The sequence below is a fragment of the Myripristis murdjan genome, chromosome 12 (assembly GCF_902150065.1).
Source record: "Myripristis murdjan chromosome 12, fMyrMur1.1, whole genome shotgun sequence".
In the NCBI taxonomy this organism is placed as follows: Eukaryota; Metazoa; Chordata; class Actinopteri; order Holocentriformes; family Holocentridae; genus Myripristis; species Myripristis murdjan.
In genome coordinates, this window is record NC_043991.1 from 9,881,119 (window position 1) to 9,901,296 (window position 20,178).

Sequence of the window (20,178 nt, forward strand, 5' to 3'; positions counted from 1 at the left end):
GTTACTTATTCTTGCATCAAATCAAATGTGCAATTTTTATACTTATTATTGTTCCAAATAACCTCACACATTGTTTTTGCAATAGTTTACAGTTTTATGTTGCATACCCTGCAAAGATACTGTACATCTCACTCATTGATGGTGCTTATTGGCCCCCACTTTTAAAAAACAAAAAACAAAAAAACTTTAAATCAGTGTGACTACAGTAAATACCTTACTGTAACTAGTACATAAACTGAGCCCCATCCATTTTCAAGCTATTGACTTTTCTTGTCAACATGCCCAAGGGATTAATGGAGCAAAATCAACTGCAGAAGAGTGACATAAAGGGTTTGTGACACTATTTGCTTCAGAATGGAAATCTATGTGTGCCTTTCACTGAGGAAAATGTCCCTTGGCGACTGTGCCCGATCCACACCCATTTCATGCTTTGTCAACTCTAAGATGGAGTCATTCCAGCCGGGGAGGACTCCGAGTTAAGCAATTTGAAGAGTTGACATTACACAGCCAGAGGGAGGAAGCATGGTCCAGGTTTGCCATATTAACCCTGGAGCCCTCAATTAGGTAGAACCTGGCCTCTGCTCAAGACAGTCACGCCCACAAACAGACATGATCCGGCAGAAAGCGAGTCGGAGCGCGCTTTACAGACGCGTGGACCAGCTCCTATCATTAATGTGCCAGCGATCATTTCCAGGTGGGCTCACACTGACAGCATGAGGCTTCAATCCAGCTCTCTTGACATGAATTCCTCTGACATGATACTGTAAATATGGAAATCGTCTAGCAAGGTATGTGACCTCTGCTCAACCTCTAACATGAACTACATTCAACCATGAGCAATCTCTCACACAGGAAATGTTGCTTAAGAGGGTGACTGCAGCACTGCAAATATGAGGAAATGTGACAATGAGGAAGGAAATATTAAAAAGCCTGTATTGTAGTGGCTCAATCATGAAAAAAGCCGACATGTTGCAACAACTGATGGTCTTCTTCGGGGCTTTAGAAACAGACAATACAGGTGCAGCTTTATCCTTATAGTTGCAACAACCAATAGGCAGCAATCACATGACCCCATCCAGCTAATGGATCCAAAAAACTCCCCTTTGATCAAGTTTCTGTAATCTATCGCCCCCTCTGACCAAAATTCTAGTGTGATAAATGCTCTCTATACGCACCAAGGAATCACTGACATTTTCAAACTCACTAAAATGTGGGGTAACTTAACCAAAGGGAAGCTTTGTGGATCCATCGACTGGATGCGTTAAAGTACCCCGGTCTCGATGTAAATACAGACTTCACATGCTTTCTGAAATCATTCCTGCATCTTTTTTATTCTCAAAATCTATATATGCGTGCTTATTTTCTATTTATGATGCTTACACATAATTTTCATGTGTAATGGCTTGATTCTGTACTTACTTATTGTGATATTCTCTAGGTCATGTGATCGCCTCCTATTAGGTTTGCTACTATACAGGTGGGGCCACACCATATTGTCTTTTTCTAAAGCTGTGGCCGAAACATGTTTTTAATGATTTAGCCGCTACAATAAAGGCTTTTTTAATGATTCCTCATTGTCACATTTCCTTTTTCTGTTTGCTGCTCCCAGCAAATGGCTCTAAAAGTGCCATGTACCCTACAACAACTTTAACAATAACATCTATATATGACTCTCATCTTCCAATATGTCTACTCCAGTCAAATCTACTCATCATTGCCCTCTTCCCTAGTGTCAATTCAGTCATGCACTCATGGTAAATCATCCGTGCATCAATATTTCAGGCTAATTAATAAGTCTTTGAGTGCAGGGTTATTGCTAGCTTAAGTGTGTCCGACTGCATTAAGCGCAGGACCTGCTGATGAATCAATTATGTGTATGTCCACTGATGAGAATCAAATGCATACATGTTCTCTGAAAAGGTCAAGAGTAGCGGCGGCGCTGCAGCGCGGCTTGATTAATTCAATAAGACCCGACCCTCTGCACCTACAGGTCAAACAAAGTGCGCCGTGTTACAACAGCACTGGCCATTTCCGAAAACAGATTAACTCGAGCTTCAAGCTGATCAAAGCAGCTGCCGTGGATATAGGGGCCAAAACCAGTTACTTGACTGAGGAGAGGTTACAGGTTAGAGGGTTGAGGTCGAAACAAAGTGACAGCGGCTAGTGAATACAATATGTAATAAATTATAGGCTAAATTAAAATCAGTCAGAAGCCTGTGCTCTTTACTTTCTGTGATCAAGGGTACTCTATACCACTCTGTGTGCTATATACAATGTTTTCAAGTGACATATGAACGTAAAGGCCCATGTTGCAAGCTGGCAGGGCTGTATGTTGGGTTAAGCTGCACTCTAATCCAGCATTAGCCCGCTTGGCTGGCACTCCTCTCCTCTAGCAAGAGCACATTCCTCACCCTTCAGAGAGCACCACAATCATGTATTCAGCGAGCATATATCTATAGCTTGCATGCTCCTCTTTCTCCCTTTCTCGCTTTCCATGATGAATGACACCTATCTCACAGCGGCCCCTAATTATTCTCCATTAATCAGAGAGGAGCGGGTGCTGTCACTGCTGGAGCTGCTGCCAATTTTGAGCCCTCTGACTCTCTTTCACACCCACCAACCACCCACCGACCAAACCAGGCAGCCAGACACCTAGCCAGTCACTGAGGCAGTCAGAAAGGCAAGCAGCAAGGCAGTCAGGCTGGAAGCCAGTGCACAGCCGGTGTCACCATAGCAACGGGCAGAGTGACACAGGCTTAGGCGCTTATGTAAACAGACAGTTCGAGGAAAAGTGGCAAAACTAGCGGTCACAGTTCACTATGGAGCATCTCGGGAGGTGTTATGAATGGGATATGTGTGTGTGTGTGTGTGTGTGTGTGTGTGTGTGTGTGTGTGTATTTGTGCATATCCTCCCCGGAAGCCTTCCATCAAAACCAATGGCGATGAACTCTGAGCTCCATGTGAAAATGCTCAAAAACGGATGATTTTTACCCCCCGCATTCATCACAGTGGACATCATAAAACGGGCTTGTATTTCATGTTTCAAAGCGCTCAAATTCACTAAAATCCCACTGAAAGCATTCATCATGTTCTAACAAATAACAGTAGTAAAAAAATATATTTTAATGTGATATGGTAGGGCTTAAGAATCTTCCTTCCATTAAATGTCAAAATGTAGTTTTCAGGCGTCTTTTTGCACCATCTATTTCAAGTTCACAAGGTCCGACACCCAAATATGTGACATCTTTCTAAAGCTTAGGTTGTCCTCTTGAAGGTGCATCAGGCATTTTCATGATAGCACGCAGTCTGGAAGATACAGCTCCACATGTTTAACATCCACCACAGAAGACAAAGATGAATGGGCTGCATATATACATAGATGTGTATGCATCAGCCAATATTTGATGTTTTGCATTCCCAATTATCAACAGTGGTGTCCAGCGTAAGTTGGGCTTTAGTGTGTGTGTGTGTGTGTGTGTGTGTGTTCAATCAAAAACGGGCCAGATGAAATGCATACTTACTCTGCAAGCTCTTCAAGACTTCGATACACATCATCCTCATTCAGAGCTGTGTCCTCTGATGGAAAGGGCCTACAACACACACACACACACACACACACACACACACATAAAGAGAAACACACATACACTGAATTAGAGAGGGTACAGAATATGTTATCAATACAACAGTGTTCCAGGTAGATAAAGCCAGAGTGGGTAATACGTGTCTGCCTGTCAAGTTGTCACTCTCAGCCTCGGCACATAAAGAACTCCACAGCAGGATGGGTTCACCAGAGGAGTCAGTGCCCACCCGCCCCTTTGTAAAAAAAAAAAAAAAAAAAACACATCCACACACTTCTGTTCACAGTGTGTTGAAAACCTACTGTCTTCCAGAAGAGGAAGTCACACTGGCACCGGTGCATTTTTCAAATTCTGTCCAATGTTTTGAGTGGGTTTTATGGACCATTAGTGTAGAGACTTTTAGTTTCTCTTCATATTATAATGAAAAATGCACTACCATAAGAACACCTTTTAAAACAAAATGTCAGCATGTCATGAGATAACCTGAATGATTCATCGCAATCCAGTTTTTATAATTTGCATCTCCGCTCGGGGTGTCAGCAAATGCAATACTCCCGTGAAGCAGGAGAGTGTTCAAATGAATGACTAGTCAATTAGCTCCTAAAAGATGTGGATTTATCTCTAATCTTCTCATTACAGGAACTCTTCAAAATGCTTGATGTGTAATATTTACATGGGCAAAAGGGTGCTGAAGTAAGTGAAAATGAATGACCTCTGTGGTCAAATTAATGGCGGCTGAAAATCACAAATGCTTGGTTAAGTGGTTATAGACTTATGGTGTGTATGGCTGCAGTGTGTACAGTACGCGTGCAACACACTGCTTTGAAAGTGACACTTGCATGTTCAAACCATGTTCAATTCCACGTTTAACCCAAAACGTAATCTTGGAAATTAATGGAACACTAACCTGCCATCAACCATTTTCTGATAATATATACCACATATAGACAATTTATCGGCCAATTTAAGCCAGTAAAAAGTAATCTTCATTCATTACATTGCCATCCATGTGTGATAGCCTGGTGGGAATAATTTCCATTGTATGAAAAGTGTCTCATCCACATGGACTCATTCTCTGTTTAGAAATGATACCCAGAGAAACTGAGATGTGCTTTCTGCAAACATTATTCTGAAGTGCATGATTAGGTCTCTGCTGGCCCGCCATGTTAATGATGTTTTCACATGAGGTGATTGCTACAGTAACATTAAAAAAAAAAACAAAAAAAAAAAAACATATATTCAGGATTGAAAAAAAAAAAAAAAAATAGAAAGAAAAGAAAATGCTTACTTTCTTGCTGACTGAGGTAATTTTGAAATTACACAACAGGCTATTACCAGGTTAAATAGTGTTCACCTGAATTGCTCTCACAAACTACCATAAAAACTTTCAGTTTAAGGAACAACACCAAAGTTGCAGTTGGAGTTTTAACCGCAACAGCATAATCCTGCTGCCATCTGCTTCTATACTGCACTGGCTTCCCCTATGGTAAACAACTATAACACTGACCTTGACTCCCGCTGTATTATTTAACCACTGAACCTGTAATTTGTTGTCCTACTGTCAAAGAGCAACTGAACACACACACACACACAGGCACACAATCACATTCCTGCATGCCATACAGCTCTGAAAGGATTCAACCATCACTCTTCAAACAAATGGGGGGAAAAAGGTAGGAAAAGGGAGGGAGCGAGGGTGGTGAGGCTCATATGTAACCAACCCAGTCGCCAGAAAAAAAGTTTCTGCAAACCAACAAATATTTTGAAATGTCAACAATTCTGAACCAAAAAATTAACTGCATAGTGACATTTACAGTTATAGTAAATGTGGTGGAGCCTGTGTCAATGTCATGTGATTGTTAAAGTTATGTGACTGTAGCTTGTTAGCCACCAAAACTACTTAGTTAAGGGTTAGTTAAAAGTTGTGGTTAATGTTACAAAATGTTATAATGTGTTACTAAATTTCAAAATGTGACATATCAATGCATCTTTGATTTGCAGAAAGGTAAAATGGTAACTTTTTTTTTTTTTTTTTTTTTTTAATGGCAACTGGACTGATATAACATTAAGGTGCAAGCTGCATCAGAGGGTTCATCAATTAAGTGAAAATACAGTAAAAAAAAAATAGCTTCTGTGATTATGGATACAACAATGTTGCAGATAAGTACAACACCAAACACTAAACACATTCACAGTGGACATCACCATGAGGGTATTTTGTGTTTTTAATACGATACCAACACAAGGCATGTCTGTTGGCTTTTCTTCACCGAGGCATTAAGCATGCCTGATCTACGACCTTTATTGACTGTTCCCATATCAAGCTGGGACCCAGTGTGGATCTCGCTGGCCCCACCATCACCACCGCGAGATTGTATGTCAATGCCTATACCCTTCTCTGTTCCTGTTTTCACCTTCAGCTGCAGCTCCAGTGCAATATTTACTGAAGCAAGACTGTCTTGTTTCAATAAATAAATTGCACCTTAGGCCTATATAACTGACTGAAATGATACAATCACATTTTCAGAGTAGACGAATAAGCAAGTTAATTATAGCATAGATCCAGCTGATGAAATTATGAGATAAAAATGCTGTAATAGTACTCATGTTTTGCCATTTTCTAAAGAATGCAGGTTTCCATTAGAGAGCGGTTGAACATTTGAGTAGGTGGGGGATTAGATTGGGAGAGTTTTTGTTCAAAGTGAGCCAAAAGATTTTAAGGGCCTGAAATATCAGCACATACTGAAGTAATCATTAAGTCATTGGTAGTGGTGCATCAACAAAACTGCAAATATAGTGTAATGGTCATATGGTCATTTTGAGCGATGGTGCAGTAGAAATCAGATTCTTACTTCTTGGAAATAGGATGTCCAATTGAGAGTGAAAAAGGGAATAACAGAAACTAAAAAAAAAAAAAAAAAAAAATGCTGTTTAGCTCGATTATTACCAAGTCAGTCCAGTGACCAATTACATTTTGGGAATCACCAGTACTCTATGGCAGGAATGCATATTTTTACCAATTAATTAACCAATTAAACAGTGAAACTACTTACTGTGTGGAACGTAACACAGTACAATCAGCTCATTTCAGCCTGAGCTTGCATGTGCACAAAATAAATATAAGATCAGCCTCCTCTGCCTGAATTCCCATCCAAACCATGTATTTTTAAACCATGCAAATTTGAATCAAAGTCTATATTTGAATGTATGTATTCATCCTGTCATACTGTCAAGGCTACACATACTAAATGATCATTGCGCTCGTCGGTGTATAAAATGGTAAGGATTATGTGATGTATAATGGAAAAGTAACACGCATCAAGGGTAACTGAGAGGTGCTGATCACTGGAAAGAGACTTTGAAAAAAGGTGGGGAAAAAAGACTCTTGCTCCATATGTATTGCTCTTTAATTTGGATAACGTTTCAACCCTAGAGTCTTCTTCCAGATCAAGTGAATAGGATTTTGTGACGCTCAGACATAAAAGGGTAACACAGCAAGCGGGTTAGATAAATCTCGCAAGACGCCAGGTGGTCCGTGTGTATCTATAGAACAACCTGGCACCCTGATTAACACCTACAGTCTATACAGTCCCATTGTACAAATGGAGGACTACGTGGGTTGTTCCTGATTGATACACTGTAATCTGCAGTATACAGTATAAAATAGAGGTGGTGGGGAGGGTGGAGCGGTGCACCTGAGACTGGCTGTGAAGCCAGCTGGGAGATAATCTGGACTGCCTCGTGAAAGAGACCAAACATTCAAAGCTGTATCTCCCATAAAAGCACTCAACTCTCAATAAGTACTAAGCTCTTTAATCCTTTCACTGTGGATATTCCCAAGATAGTATCAGCTGACTCTGACACATTTTTGTGTCACTATGTCATAGTAAAAAGAGAACAGCGGTAACCGGCTGGCAGGTTAAGGCAAACCACTGCACCGCTAATGGTAAGTTTGAGTTAGTACAAAAAAAAAAAAAAAAAAAAACAAAGCCGGACGGTTCATCTTATCATTGCTGTTGTGTAGATGCTATGTGGGTGTTCTTGTGTGTTTGTGTGTCAAGCTCTGTGTCTATGTGCCACCGGCGATTAGCCTCAGTGTAATTAAAGCAGTGGCTGCACTGAAGGAGTGTGTCAAGCATCAGGTTAATGAATGCTCAGCTGGGCTAGTCAAAGGTCAGCTCGTCATCCGAAGGCACGTGCACGCATGCAAGCACGCGCGCACACACACACACACACACACACACACACACACACACAAACACACTCACACACATGCAAACACCCCTGCAACCACAGTCTATCTGCCTCCAGTCTTCTCAGATTAATTTACTGCACTACTTTTTTCCACATTAAAATACTTCACGTGCCTTCACTTCATTAAAACCATTAAAATCACGCAAAAATGGTCTCATCTAATTCATGTAATTTTCTTACTCACTGGTATGAGCATGACACGCAGCGCAGGAGGCATTTCCTCAAGAGCAAAATAACACACCCACATTTGACGGTGCCCTCCAATGAAATGCACATTATATTATATGCTAATAATAGAGTCCCAGAGTGCAAAATTTAATTACACAGTAGTTTGTGGAGTTATGCACTCATATGCATCATCTCAACATTGTTTTGCAGGGCCAAGCGTTGTCTAATACTTGAGTCCAGCACTTTTCATTTCTCTTAAATGATGCAATCAGATGTAATTGGATTTGTGTTAATAATAATATCCTAATAGCTCTGTTGACTATTCTCTTGGCTATTCCGTACTTTATTATCTCTATCACCCTTTCAATAAGCCTGATACTTGATGTGGCTGAAGCCCCTAAGCTCCTTGGTAAACCACGACTGGTCGTTGTGGTGCTTGACAGTGGTTTTGCTACAGAAGCAGTTTTCCGCTCAGAAAGATGAGCAAAGTTTAAAAAGTTTGTGTATCAGTCTCTATACTTTTCCACAAACCTCTGTCTACCCTCCAGGTCAGAGGTGGGGAACCTCTTTCCAACCACGGGCAATTTCAAATTTAAAACATCCTTCGAGGGCCATACAAGATTATTGAATGTAAAATTAATCTCAATAGTTTTATTAATATTTTAATATTTAATTAAATTGTTAAATTAACATGTCAGACTTTACTCTAACCTTAATGTGATGGCTGGAACTGCTTCTCTTTAGCGAGGCATCTGATAGACAGATGGTAGTGATGATGATGCTATTTGCAGCTGGTTTTCCAGGTTTGGGTAAAGCAAAGTGTCCTGTTGGGCACCCAAACTCTGCAGAAGAGCAATAACTTATTGCATTATAAAGATTGCCAGATTTCACTAAAATCATGGCTAAAAATATCCCAAAGCATTGTTTATGACATCATTAAATATGTCCAACACTGGATTCAGAGAATGTAAACACGATTGTGCTGCAGTTTTGATCTGTGTTTGCATGGAATTAATTAAAAGAAAATTGACCTTGCCACTTAGCATTTTATTGGTCTACACACAGACACATCAAAGCAGAATTATAAATGCTTTTACTGCTGAAAACTGTGGTGCAGCAAAGCTGACACTTTGACGCAGAACCATAAATAAGTATTTATTACACCGCACTCTGTTTGTGATGAAGTCAAAGTGCCTCCTCACTGTTCAAAAAGCCACAGTTACTGTAAAAGGGAGCCACTGGGATGTGTGTGCTGCACAGAGTGAGCGCACTGTGAGCTATTCCCAATGAACAACTATCGACAAACAAAAGGAAACAACAGAGTGGTCGTTAGGTGTGAACAGAGCTCAAATGGTCAGCGCAGTAAGTTGTTTGGGGTCCCAAAGCCCAGAGCACAGCTTTGTTTCTACACAGATCGATAAAGCAGTAGAGCTGAAGCCAGCTAGTACACTTTGCCACATACAGTATTGTGCATGTCCACCCTGCAGATCCTTAAACCTCCCTTTCAGCTTCCCTCCATTTAACTCGGCTCTGCACTTTTATTTTCTGTGATTCCAAACTGGTCTTGCTTGGGGAGGGCGTGTTTGTGCGCAAAGTAAAGCATATCAAGTAAAATCCCAGTTCATGTGCGTGTGAGTGAGTCAATTTCAGCACATATAAGTGTGAAATGTAAGTAAGTTTAATCTAATTAGCACACGCAATGCATTCAAATGGCACGAGTGAGAAGTGCAAGTGTATGCACTATGCAAGAAGTGCATAGTGGGCAGAGTGGGTTTGAATGACTAATGTGTCTGATGTCATTCAATGGCGTGAGGGGGCACAAGTGTGCCTAATGTGGCTGCTCAGGGTGAGGAGAGGGAGGGGTGGTACGCGGGGGGAGAGAGAAAGGGATAAAAGTGCGAATGCTGGGATGAGAGGATGATAGGAGCATTCTGACACTGTGGCTGAGAGTCTGAGTCCTGCTGTGCACTGCAGCCTCCTCATCTGCTCTCCTCCTCGCTGCCGAGCTCAGCTCTAATGCACACTACAAGCCTGATCCACTGAGCCATGACACACACACACACACACACATGCTCACCAAAAAACAAAAAAAAAAAAGCCACGGGGTTCAGTGATGAACTAAGATGCATCCAGACTAGAAGAAGTGGCAGTGGGTTTGGTTGAAAGTTGTGGCAGGTTAACTGAGGACATACAAGACAAACGAGATAAGCAGCCAGGAGGAGAACTGAATACCAGGGACGGAGGAGGCGTGAGCTTATGTTGTAGATAATCTGTGGAAACACAAGGTCAGCTCCTGGTGCACACTGGGGTGTGAGCAAGAGGTCTCAACAAAGAGGATTCAAGTTTCTACAGAGTAAAACAGATCGATCACATGGCTTTTTTTTTTTCCTTGTCTTTTTTATCCTTTTAACTGACAACCTTTGTGATGCCCTGTTCAGACAGATGTGAATGTGAACAGAGGTTCTGAGAGATCAAATGGGAATGTGGGCAAGCGAGAGAGCAGAAGACGGGCCAAGGGAGAACAGAGCTTGTGCGTGACTGTGTGTGCAGCGAACAAAGAATCCCAGCTGAGGAGGTTTTTGTTGTTTGATATGACTAAAGCTACAGCTGCAAACAGGGCGGAGAGTGCAACATGCTGTCAAAATAGTCCGTTTTATGCACACACCCATTGTTAAAACCTACAGGAAGCACAGTAATAGTGAAACCTATTGCTAATTTCACTGAGAACGCCCTGGAATTCCCTAAAGAACCCCTGAGGGACTCCAGACTCCACTTTGGAAAATACTGCCATAGCATTTGCAATTTTGTGAAAGCATTTATCTAAAACTCTTGACATGTACCAATCTATCTATGTATCACCGTATCTATTTATTCATTTATTTTCTTTCCCAAACCCCATCCGTGTAAGTCTCTTATATTTATGCAACATGCATAAATATAACTAGAAGGTATGACTGTGCTGACTATAGGTTACACTTGTTATAGGGTGGTACAGTGTAGGATGAGATGTGCTATAGCAGTAGAACTGTCCGCTGTCATGGCTGTAGTCAGTCAAGAGGGCAATTGTGCATCTTGCAGAATATATGCCAACAGGTCTCACTGAATATCTTAGTATAAAAAAAGGGGCTTACATAAATCACCAAATGTGAGTAGGCATAATTTTGGTATGATTTTTGGTGTTCTTCAAACAGTGATTTGACAGTGCTGAAATTGGCTTTGAACGGCCAACAACAGCCAAAATATCTTGAGTAATTTCAGAATCCTGTCTGTTGCATATAACTGCTGCTGTACAAGGATAACACGGGCTCTGAAGTGAGACTGAAGAGGACTGACAGGTCCTTGGACCTTTGCAGTGACTGCAGTTGTCCTTGCCCGAAGCAGAGTTACCAGGGAACAAACATGCAGTGTAAGTGCTCTGCTTAATGGCTGAGCCCTGTTCATACTTAGATCATGTATGGCCTTGGATCTCATCATGCATTTGTTATGTGCCCCTGGATGACAAAGGATTGCCTCATGGCCTGACAGCTGCTTTTTGTACAGATGCAATTGGCCCCACATTATTGTTTGTGTGTGTGTATGTGTACCCATATGTGTGTATGTGTTTGTTCAGGACCACGGGAGTATGAATGTGTGTGCGAAGGTGTCCTCTCCTGCTGAAGGCGACAAGACACCTGCTATATGTAAGTGTGTCTCAGATGGACAGGAACAGCATCAGCCTACATTCACTTAATAAACTGAAATGGCCCAAACATTTTTTTTCCTAGATGTGACACAGATCTGATTTGTTCTGAGCTGGGTGAACACAAGAAATCTGAATTGTTTAAATTAGATTTGGGCCACGTTCATACCAGATATGTATCTTATTCCTGGTGATGCAGCCGCTGTGAGGTGGGTGCACTCAGAATACATGCGTTTGATTTTTTTTTTTTTTTTCTTCACTGCAAAGGTGCAAATCACTATCAATGCTTATTTAGTGTCTGCAGCAGCAAACCAAGACAAACAATGAACACAGTAGTGGCAACAATGGGGTTACAGTGGAGAGACAGAAGCTGCAAATTTAACAGATATATTGGGAGATGTGACAATCCAAGGCTTTTTTTCACCTTCTCACCACCTCAATCTCAACAGCTGACACTCATCCCTTGCACTTGCACTACTATTTAATGTTGCACAAGTGATTTTTTTTTTTGTCCTTGTTCACCATGCCTGCTTGATGTAAATGTGCATATGCAGAGACCCATTCTCACTGGTGTCTGATCTCAGAAAATGGATCTCTTAATATGGTAATCAAGAGACACTAAAAGTTAAACAAATACAAATAAACTATATACTATGCAGTGCGTGCATGGTACACTTCTGAGACCCAAGTGTAATCTAAATGTGTGGTTGTGTTCTTTTATTCAGTCCAGGAACTCAATGTGACATTTAATCGCTTTCCTTAATAATGTCATGCTTTATTGATCCTCGTAGGAAAAAAAATCTTTTCATTTGCTCCTCTCACAGGGAGGTCAGAGGTCACCGTCAGCAGCAGAGCAGTGCACCTGCAGCGATGCTTGGCCTGTAGTTGAAAGGCAGTCTCCCTTCTAATTACACCATTTGGCTTCCTTTCTCATGTTGTCTTGGAACCTAGGCTAATGAAAAGATACTGCTACTCTTCACTAGGAGCGGGACAATATATCGATAATGCAATACATCGCAATATTTCCTCTTGTGATACATTATCAGTTCATCGCCAAGTATCGATATTTGAGTTTTTAAATTAATTTGCAGCACATTACAGTTGCTATGAGGTGTGTTTGTTCCCTGTTTTTAGGTATTTTAACCGAAACCGTTCTGTCATGTTCATGCTTCAGTCACTGTGCATATTAAAACACTGCAAAACCTGATTGATTTCTGCTTAGTGACAAATTATTCAGCTTTTTTCAAGGGAATTTTTTCGTCTTTCATTTTTTTCTAGTCCTAGCCCCTACTCTTTTCACAAACCATAGAAGATGAACTTCAACTGAATGTTTTCTTATATTATGAATAGATGTGTTGATTCGTATCAAATGCCTGTCAAAGGACTGTGTATAAAGAACTGTATACTCTAGTTTGCACATGTAGCTGCGCTTCTCCAAATAATTCAAATTCTTCAAAGTCCAACATTTCTTATTTCTTTATCCAGCCAATATTTCTGTTTCCCACTGGCTTTATGGCCGATGATACATACAGCCTAGATGTAATGGTGAGCACAGATACCTCCAACAGAGCTATGAAAATTGTCGAAAATATGATAAAAAAAAACAACAACCACACATATTTATCATCATGTGTCATCATGTCAGTCTGGGCTAAAATGGGGAATGCATTTTTGGCAAGAATGAGAGATGGAGCTGCCTGCCCAGTTTACATATGACATGAGTGACCACTTTGAAAAAAGGACCAGGCAATTAAAAACTATAAAAAAAAAAAAAAAAACTGAACCAAAATGCAAGCATTCATGTAAACTCAGAAAAGGCAAGTCATGAGTCCAAGTCACGAGTCCAATCACTTCTGAGGTCAAATAAACATTGATTTAGACACCTCATAGCACTTTGGACAGGCGGTGAATTAGCCTGTCAGCAGGTTCTGCTGTCTTTATTAATGGCAAAGGACCAGCTTTCTCTCTGTCACTCTCTCTCTCTCTCTCTCTCTCTCTCTCTCTCTCTCTCTCCTCCCTTCACTTTCTGGCATGGGTCCTAATGGGCACGCTCCATCAACTCATTACCTAAGCCAGTTTTATTTATTTTTATATTTTTCTTTTCATGGAGCCAATGAGCCACCAACCTATAAACAGATTGAGCAAATAAAAAGGACTCAGAAACCCGTTCCAAGCCATGCCTGATAAAGCAGGTTGAAGGATTTTTTTCAGCTTTACCATTATGTGAGAAAAAAAAAAAAAAATCTCTGGCATACAATGTAATATTCTGAGTCACATATTAGCGGCCACGCAGTTCTACTAGAAATAACACTGTGAAATTTGATGGTGGATCACCACGCGAGACAACTATGGCAACCACTGTTGGTCGTGACAACATGATGGGCTTATTCTTGTTCCCACTGTAAGGGAACTCGGGTTAAGAGCTGTAGCTAATTGCATAAAATGTAAAAATGTAAATTCGTCTTGAATGGGCCGCGCATATGAATAGGCGCCTCTATCTCAATCTACAGTCAGATGTGGAATTCACTGCTCGAAATGATTTCCTTGACTCCTTGAGTGTTGTTAGTGTTAGAGATAAGTGAGTGAGTGGTGTTGCAAATAAGACACCCACCTGATGCCTTTGATCTGTGCAATGCTGTGGTGGGAGATCCTTGACAGAGCTGAGATTACCTGAAACAAAGAAAAGATAAGCGGTGAGTGGCAAAGAAGCATCTCTTAATCAACTTTGTGTTGACAGGTGAAAGGACGGTTGTTCAGTTGGCATTCACCGTCCTCAAAGGGGGAGATTATCGCACATAATTTGCGTGTTCCTTAGCAACCCCTCTTGCTGATCTGTGTGGCACTGCACGCATAGTGCCACGCAGATCTGTGTGTAAACGTAACGCAGGGCCACCATGTTAATGATGACATCCATAGACATGTGGTGTTTAGTCACGGATGGGTGCCGCTTCACTTTATCTTCATAACAGACACACGAACTCACGTATGCCTTATGCACTTGTGCACACATGCAAGAATGCAAGCATTGGACACTCAATCATCCATTTTTTTGTCCTCTATTTCATTTTCTATGTCTCTCACTCCCGTCTGTCTCTGCCCTGTGGTGAAATCACCCCGGTATAACAAGGTTAAATGTGTGCCTGTATTTAAACTGATTTAATGCTGCTCGTGAGTCACATGCGAGTGGGCTTATGGCTGACTGTTTGTAGGGCTTACAGATGGTATGCTTGGGGGTCTAGTACAGGAAGATGGTGGAGCCGCAACCGAAAAACACACTCACACACACCGGAGCGCTTCCCCTTCTTCTATGCCTCATTACCCACTCCTGGGTGCACTTCTGTTTCCAACACCAAAGCAATGCCAGATGTCCTCTCATCAGGGAGGAGAAAATTGTTGTCTCACCCTCCCCTCCTTTGGCAGGTGTGTCATCTACACGAGAGCAACACCTCTCATCAAGTTCTCTCTTCTCCAAGCACACAATGCGGGACTTTCATCTCAGTATTACACTTTGTTATTTAACATTCAGGATGAGCTGATGTTAATGGCTATTGTGAGGAGCATGATCACCTCTTTAGGCCTGCTGAGTGCTCGCATAAAAGGACTGTTGACCACAACCTTCCTCGCATCCCTATTCAAATTGTTCTTGCGCTTAATGTAAGTTGTGGTGATTATAAGAAGCACTGTCATGACTGCTCGCATGAGCATGTATACATCTCATTCATTTACATCCATCCTCTTTATGGGAGAAACCTCCATGGGGCCACAGCTACCATAGACAGGATGATAAGGGGTTATTTCTCTGTGTGGCTAAAGACCCATGTAATGGGCAGTCATGCCTTAATGGCTCCAATATGGGGCCAGTGTACTATTACACTTCTACTTAATATACATTGTTATAGCACTTTAGAGATAAATACAGATTAAGAAGAGTGAGAGTGAATGAGCAAGGGAGAGAAAGAGACATAGAGAAGGGTTAACGCTAAGGAGAGCAGATCACTAATTTAGCGATGTGTTTCGGTTTAGGATGCTCAATAAATCACTCCAGCTAAGCCCATTGTGCTGAGAGGTGGCATGCTGCCCACCTGAGCATGCTGTAGGGAGTACCACATATGGCACAATGCCCCAATCTCCTGTGTATTATGCCTCATCTCCATTAGCCCTGTTATTTTTTTTTTTATTTTTTATTTTTTTTTTCATTTTTTTTTGTATGCCTTAAGAACAAAATGAAAATTCTTCTCTCTGCTCCTTTCTAATCATGAAAAGCATCAATCTGAAATATGTGATGTGAATTTTTTTGTACTAATTTCATTACTGTGCATTTTCATGAACGGAATAAATAACAATGAAATGAAATGAAATGAAAATAGGTTAAAATGATTGATATGAATAATAGACATGAGGTTACATTATTATGAAGGCAACTGGAATTAAAATGAAATAATGTAGAAGTAATACATGCAAGACAATTTGCAGCAAATGCAAAGTGTTTGGTAGACTATCCAATGCATACCCCTGAGCAATCATTACCTCACACTTGCCCAAGTCAATCAGCCCAAACCAATCCCCATTTCATCCACCTTCAATCAGCATCTTACTATTTAGCACCAGAGTGAGAAGATAGCAACACAAACAATTAATAGTTTCACCTCCCCTCTCCAATTGGATATTATTTTAATGACACTATTAACACTGCACACTGCATAAAACCTTTCACCATATATAGCAAAAAAAAAAACAGAAGAAACAAAATCTAGCCATAAAATCCTTTAAAATCTGATGTTCAAGTGTACGATCAACTTTGGCCAGATCTGGCCAGGTTGCTTAATGCAGCTGGCTCAGGCTTGGTCCAGCCGGGTTTGGCCAGGTTCAAAAGACAGTGGAGACGCTGGCGTTGAGCCAGACAGATCACAGCATGGCAGAAGCCGTCTTGGCCAGCGGAGACAAGACGTTCCAGTGCCAACACTGTGTGTGTGTGAGCATGACATCACTGCTCTCCACACACCAGAGGCCTAAGTCTATGAATACCGAATCCTGACTTACTTTAACATTTAGAAGTTTATTTTCATGTGTTAACACTTCAGGCACTCGTCATACTTGGAAAATACATCTGTGCTTGCAGGTTTGATACCCTCTGGCTTCAGGAAGGAATGCTAAAAATGCTTTCAACCTGCTTTAATAGCAGCTAAGAAACATTTTCTCACAATCTGACAAGTAGCAGGGAAAGATATATATATAATATATATAATAGCAATCTGAAAATTCTGATCTATCCAATTTAAACTAGACTACAGTGTCAGCGCTGTGTGCCTTGTGGATGAATGCAATGATTTGATCTCATGGAACTGTTTCATATCAAGTTTTCATCTTTACTCACTCTAGTTCGTCTCTCTTCTCTTTTTTTTTTTTTCAAACACTGACCTCTTTTAAATCTTTCTCATAAGGGTACTCCTATCATTGTTAGCATGATTTCAAAGGAAGCCTGTCTGTCTGTTTGTGTCAGCCTCGCTCTCCCAGTTTCAAACTCTAATATACTCTCTCCACCCTCTTCCAATCCTTTGGTTCAGCAAAACCCTTTGGAGTTTCTGCACATTATTAATTTCCCTCTCATCTCACACTCCCCGGGGGGTCTTAACTCTGGGGCCAGCCAGAAAATAAAGCTCTTTTCACCTCTCTAGGAATATGGAAAAGACGAATCACACCAAGGAGTGATAGCTTAGGTTTCAAAAGCCCCAAACCAATATCTTATCTTACAATATCTTCACCCCATACACGTCAGCATCCCCTGATCCATGTCTGACCCTTTCTTTCAAGTCAGGAGAGCATGGTTAAGGATACTGTACATGCAAAACCGAGCACAGCTTCACTGATATTCACAGTTTTAACATGAGACAGGCACACAACATTTACAGGTCAGTTGCTGCAGACGATGTGTGTGGGACGGGAGCCGACGGGGTGGGAGTTAAGAATTGTATGGATGGATTAACTGTGAGGCGCAGCCAAGCATTAGCAAACACACGCCACCCTCCATGTCTCTAAACTCACCACATGTGGCCACTATCACAGCTGGGGCCAAGTGGCGCCTCATGTGATCACCCCTCATCCAGCCAGACACTCGGTGGACACGGTTTCCCCCGGCAACCAGGCCTGGCTGAATATGTATGGCCATCAATTATGAGTCAAATCAAATGAATCCTGCAGCCATATGCTATTAACAGTAGGAGGGCAGGGCTATGATCTTATTAAGAGCACTGAAAACATGCACAAGAGGACTATTGACGGGCCATCATGAAACACGCCCAACCACCAATTTCATTTATGTTTGATGCATTCATGATGGGATTATATCTCACACCACAAATCAATGCACATGCTGGAAGCGATCCAACCCAGAGGCCGATCTAATGCAAAATCCATCGCATTCCCAATCTGCTTTGTGCGTTTCTCTCTTTGGGTGCTTTCTGCAACCACTCACTCCCAAATATGCATGAATATTCGCACCATGAATGGAATGGACAGTGCTGCTCTGCTCATGCCAGCCTGCCAAAGAAGTAGGCACAGAGCAAAAGGGGAATAGAGTGGGAGATGAGAACAGATGGCTGAGTGGGAACCTGGTGTGCCCAACACCAATAATAGGAAGGCATAGTAGTGACGGCTGAGCCCATGTGTGTCCCACTGTCCTACTGCCTCTGGGAATTTCTCTCTTCCACCCTCCCTCCCTCTCCCTCTCCCTCTCCCTCTCTCTCTGTCGCTTTGTCTTGTTCTTTCTTTCTCTTTCCCTCTCTGTTTCTCCTCTTCTTTCCGCATCACACACACTCAGACACACACATTATTCTCGAAAAAAAAAAAAAAATTTTCAAAATGCTTCCTCATGCTATCCAAGCTGCTCAGGGCGCTCACACAATACTAAAATACATAAATAATAAATTTTGTTTCACAGAGGCACATGTACTTGTACACAGAGTACAAGCCCGGATCTCATGGGACGTTTCATAGCATGTACCTCTCTAATGCATTCTTGCTTACCCCGTGTATTATACATCCTACAAAAGTCGCATGAATGACTGTGATTAGTCCCCGAGCATCCGTTCACGTTATAGTAGCTGAATGCTGGCAAGCTCTGGACCTGTGTAAAGCCTGATTGCAGTCAGATTGGCACCTGCCACATTAGCATTACCACTAAATCCCCTTGAAGCGGCCCTTCCAACTGCTTGATTACAGGGGATTTCACTGGGCATGTCCGGGCAAGCAAAGCCTCTGGGCGGACCAGGGGGGCAACCAGTCCAGAAAGAGTGGCGCTGACCCAGAGACTTCATTCACCCTCAGCACCAGAAAAAATAAAGGCTTATTAGAAATGGCAAGCAGCTCTATCACAAAATTCCTGGTAACTAGTCATGTCAGTTACTGAAAATGTTGGGTAATCTAATGTAAATCCTGATGATGCTTAGAAAGCTTTTTAAACTTTCAAACAGTTGATAGCTGTGCATTTTCGCCACACATCGATATGAACCACTGATGTAAATATATTTGCAGTGAGATCAATTTTGAAGCTTATTTAGCTTTAAGACCTTGGAAATTGATTTGATCTGGACTTGTGCATCGCTTAAAGGAAAGGGCAACGGTAGCTAATATGTGCAAATTGTGTTCCATAGATCGTGTTGGCCTGGTCGACACCTGCCAATGTGCTGCAGTCGTGTCCATGACCTGTCCTATTTCACGCTAAATCACGATATATGGGCCTGCTCGCTAAGGCGTGACTACGCCTGTGTGTTGCAGCATGTTGGACACATACATGTGTGTATCAGCACACAAGCTGACACACACAAAAACACACATTCACACACACGGACATGCACGTACTGTACACAAACACATGCTCACACACACATACACACACAGATCAATAGTGCACTAGTCTATAGGGCATGAAATATCCGTTAAGAGACAAGTTGGGGTAGAGATGGGGCTTAGGGGAACTTGATCCAGGTATCTAGGGTCTAGATAAGAGGATCAAGACGGAAAGAGAGAAAAAGAGAAAGCACAATTTTGTTCACAATATAAAACTGCAGCAGGACATACCATGAATTTACTTTCTTTGGTTTTAGTGTCTCCTTTCACGATAAACCACGGCGAGCTAAATGGCTCAGTTAAGAGCCTGACAGAATTGCTGACTGAATAGCTCTGTGCAATAGCTGTGTAAGTCAACATTTAAGCTGCCAGAGCCAAACAGCATTAATGGCCCTAATAAATTATCCTGAATCAAACAACAATGCAACACATGGCGCAGCGCAACAAAACAGTACGAGCATCTGATCAAATATGATTGTTGTGATTACAGCGTATTTGTTGCAAGCCTGCCGTCCATTCATAATGAATGAAAAAGCTTTGTGCAGTGTTCGCTGGGCAGCAAACGCAGCGGTGTTTCAGCTCCGGGCCTGAAGGGTGGAGGGTAAGTGACAGTAGCTCGCAGATATCTGGTGACTCAGCAGCACCAGTCAG

At 41.7% G+C, this 20,178-nt stretch overlaps 1 protein-coding gene across 1 annotated transcript in view; it reads right to left on the bottom strand.

Annotated features, from left to right (window-relative positions):
* vav2 (vav 2 guanine nucleotide exchange factor) overlaps positions 1–20,178 on the bottom strand; it is a 197,833-nt gene that overhangs the window by 44,393 nt on the left and 133,262 nt on the right. Inside the window, exons 3-4 of the mRNA XM_030064977.1 lie at positions 14,294–14,352; positions 3,522–3,590 (exon numbers count right to left, since the gene is read on the bottom strand). Of these exons, the coding sequence (XP_029920837.1) occupies positions 3,522–3,590; positions 14,294–14,352 (128 nt within the window). The remainder of the gene's footprint in view (positions 1–3,521; positions 3,591–14,293; positions 14,353–20,178) is intronic.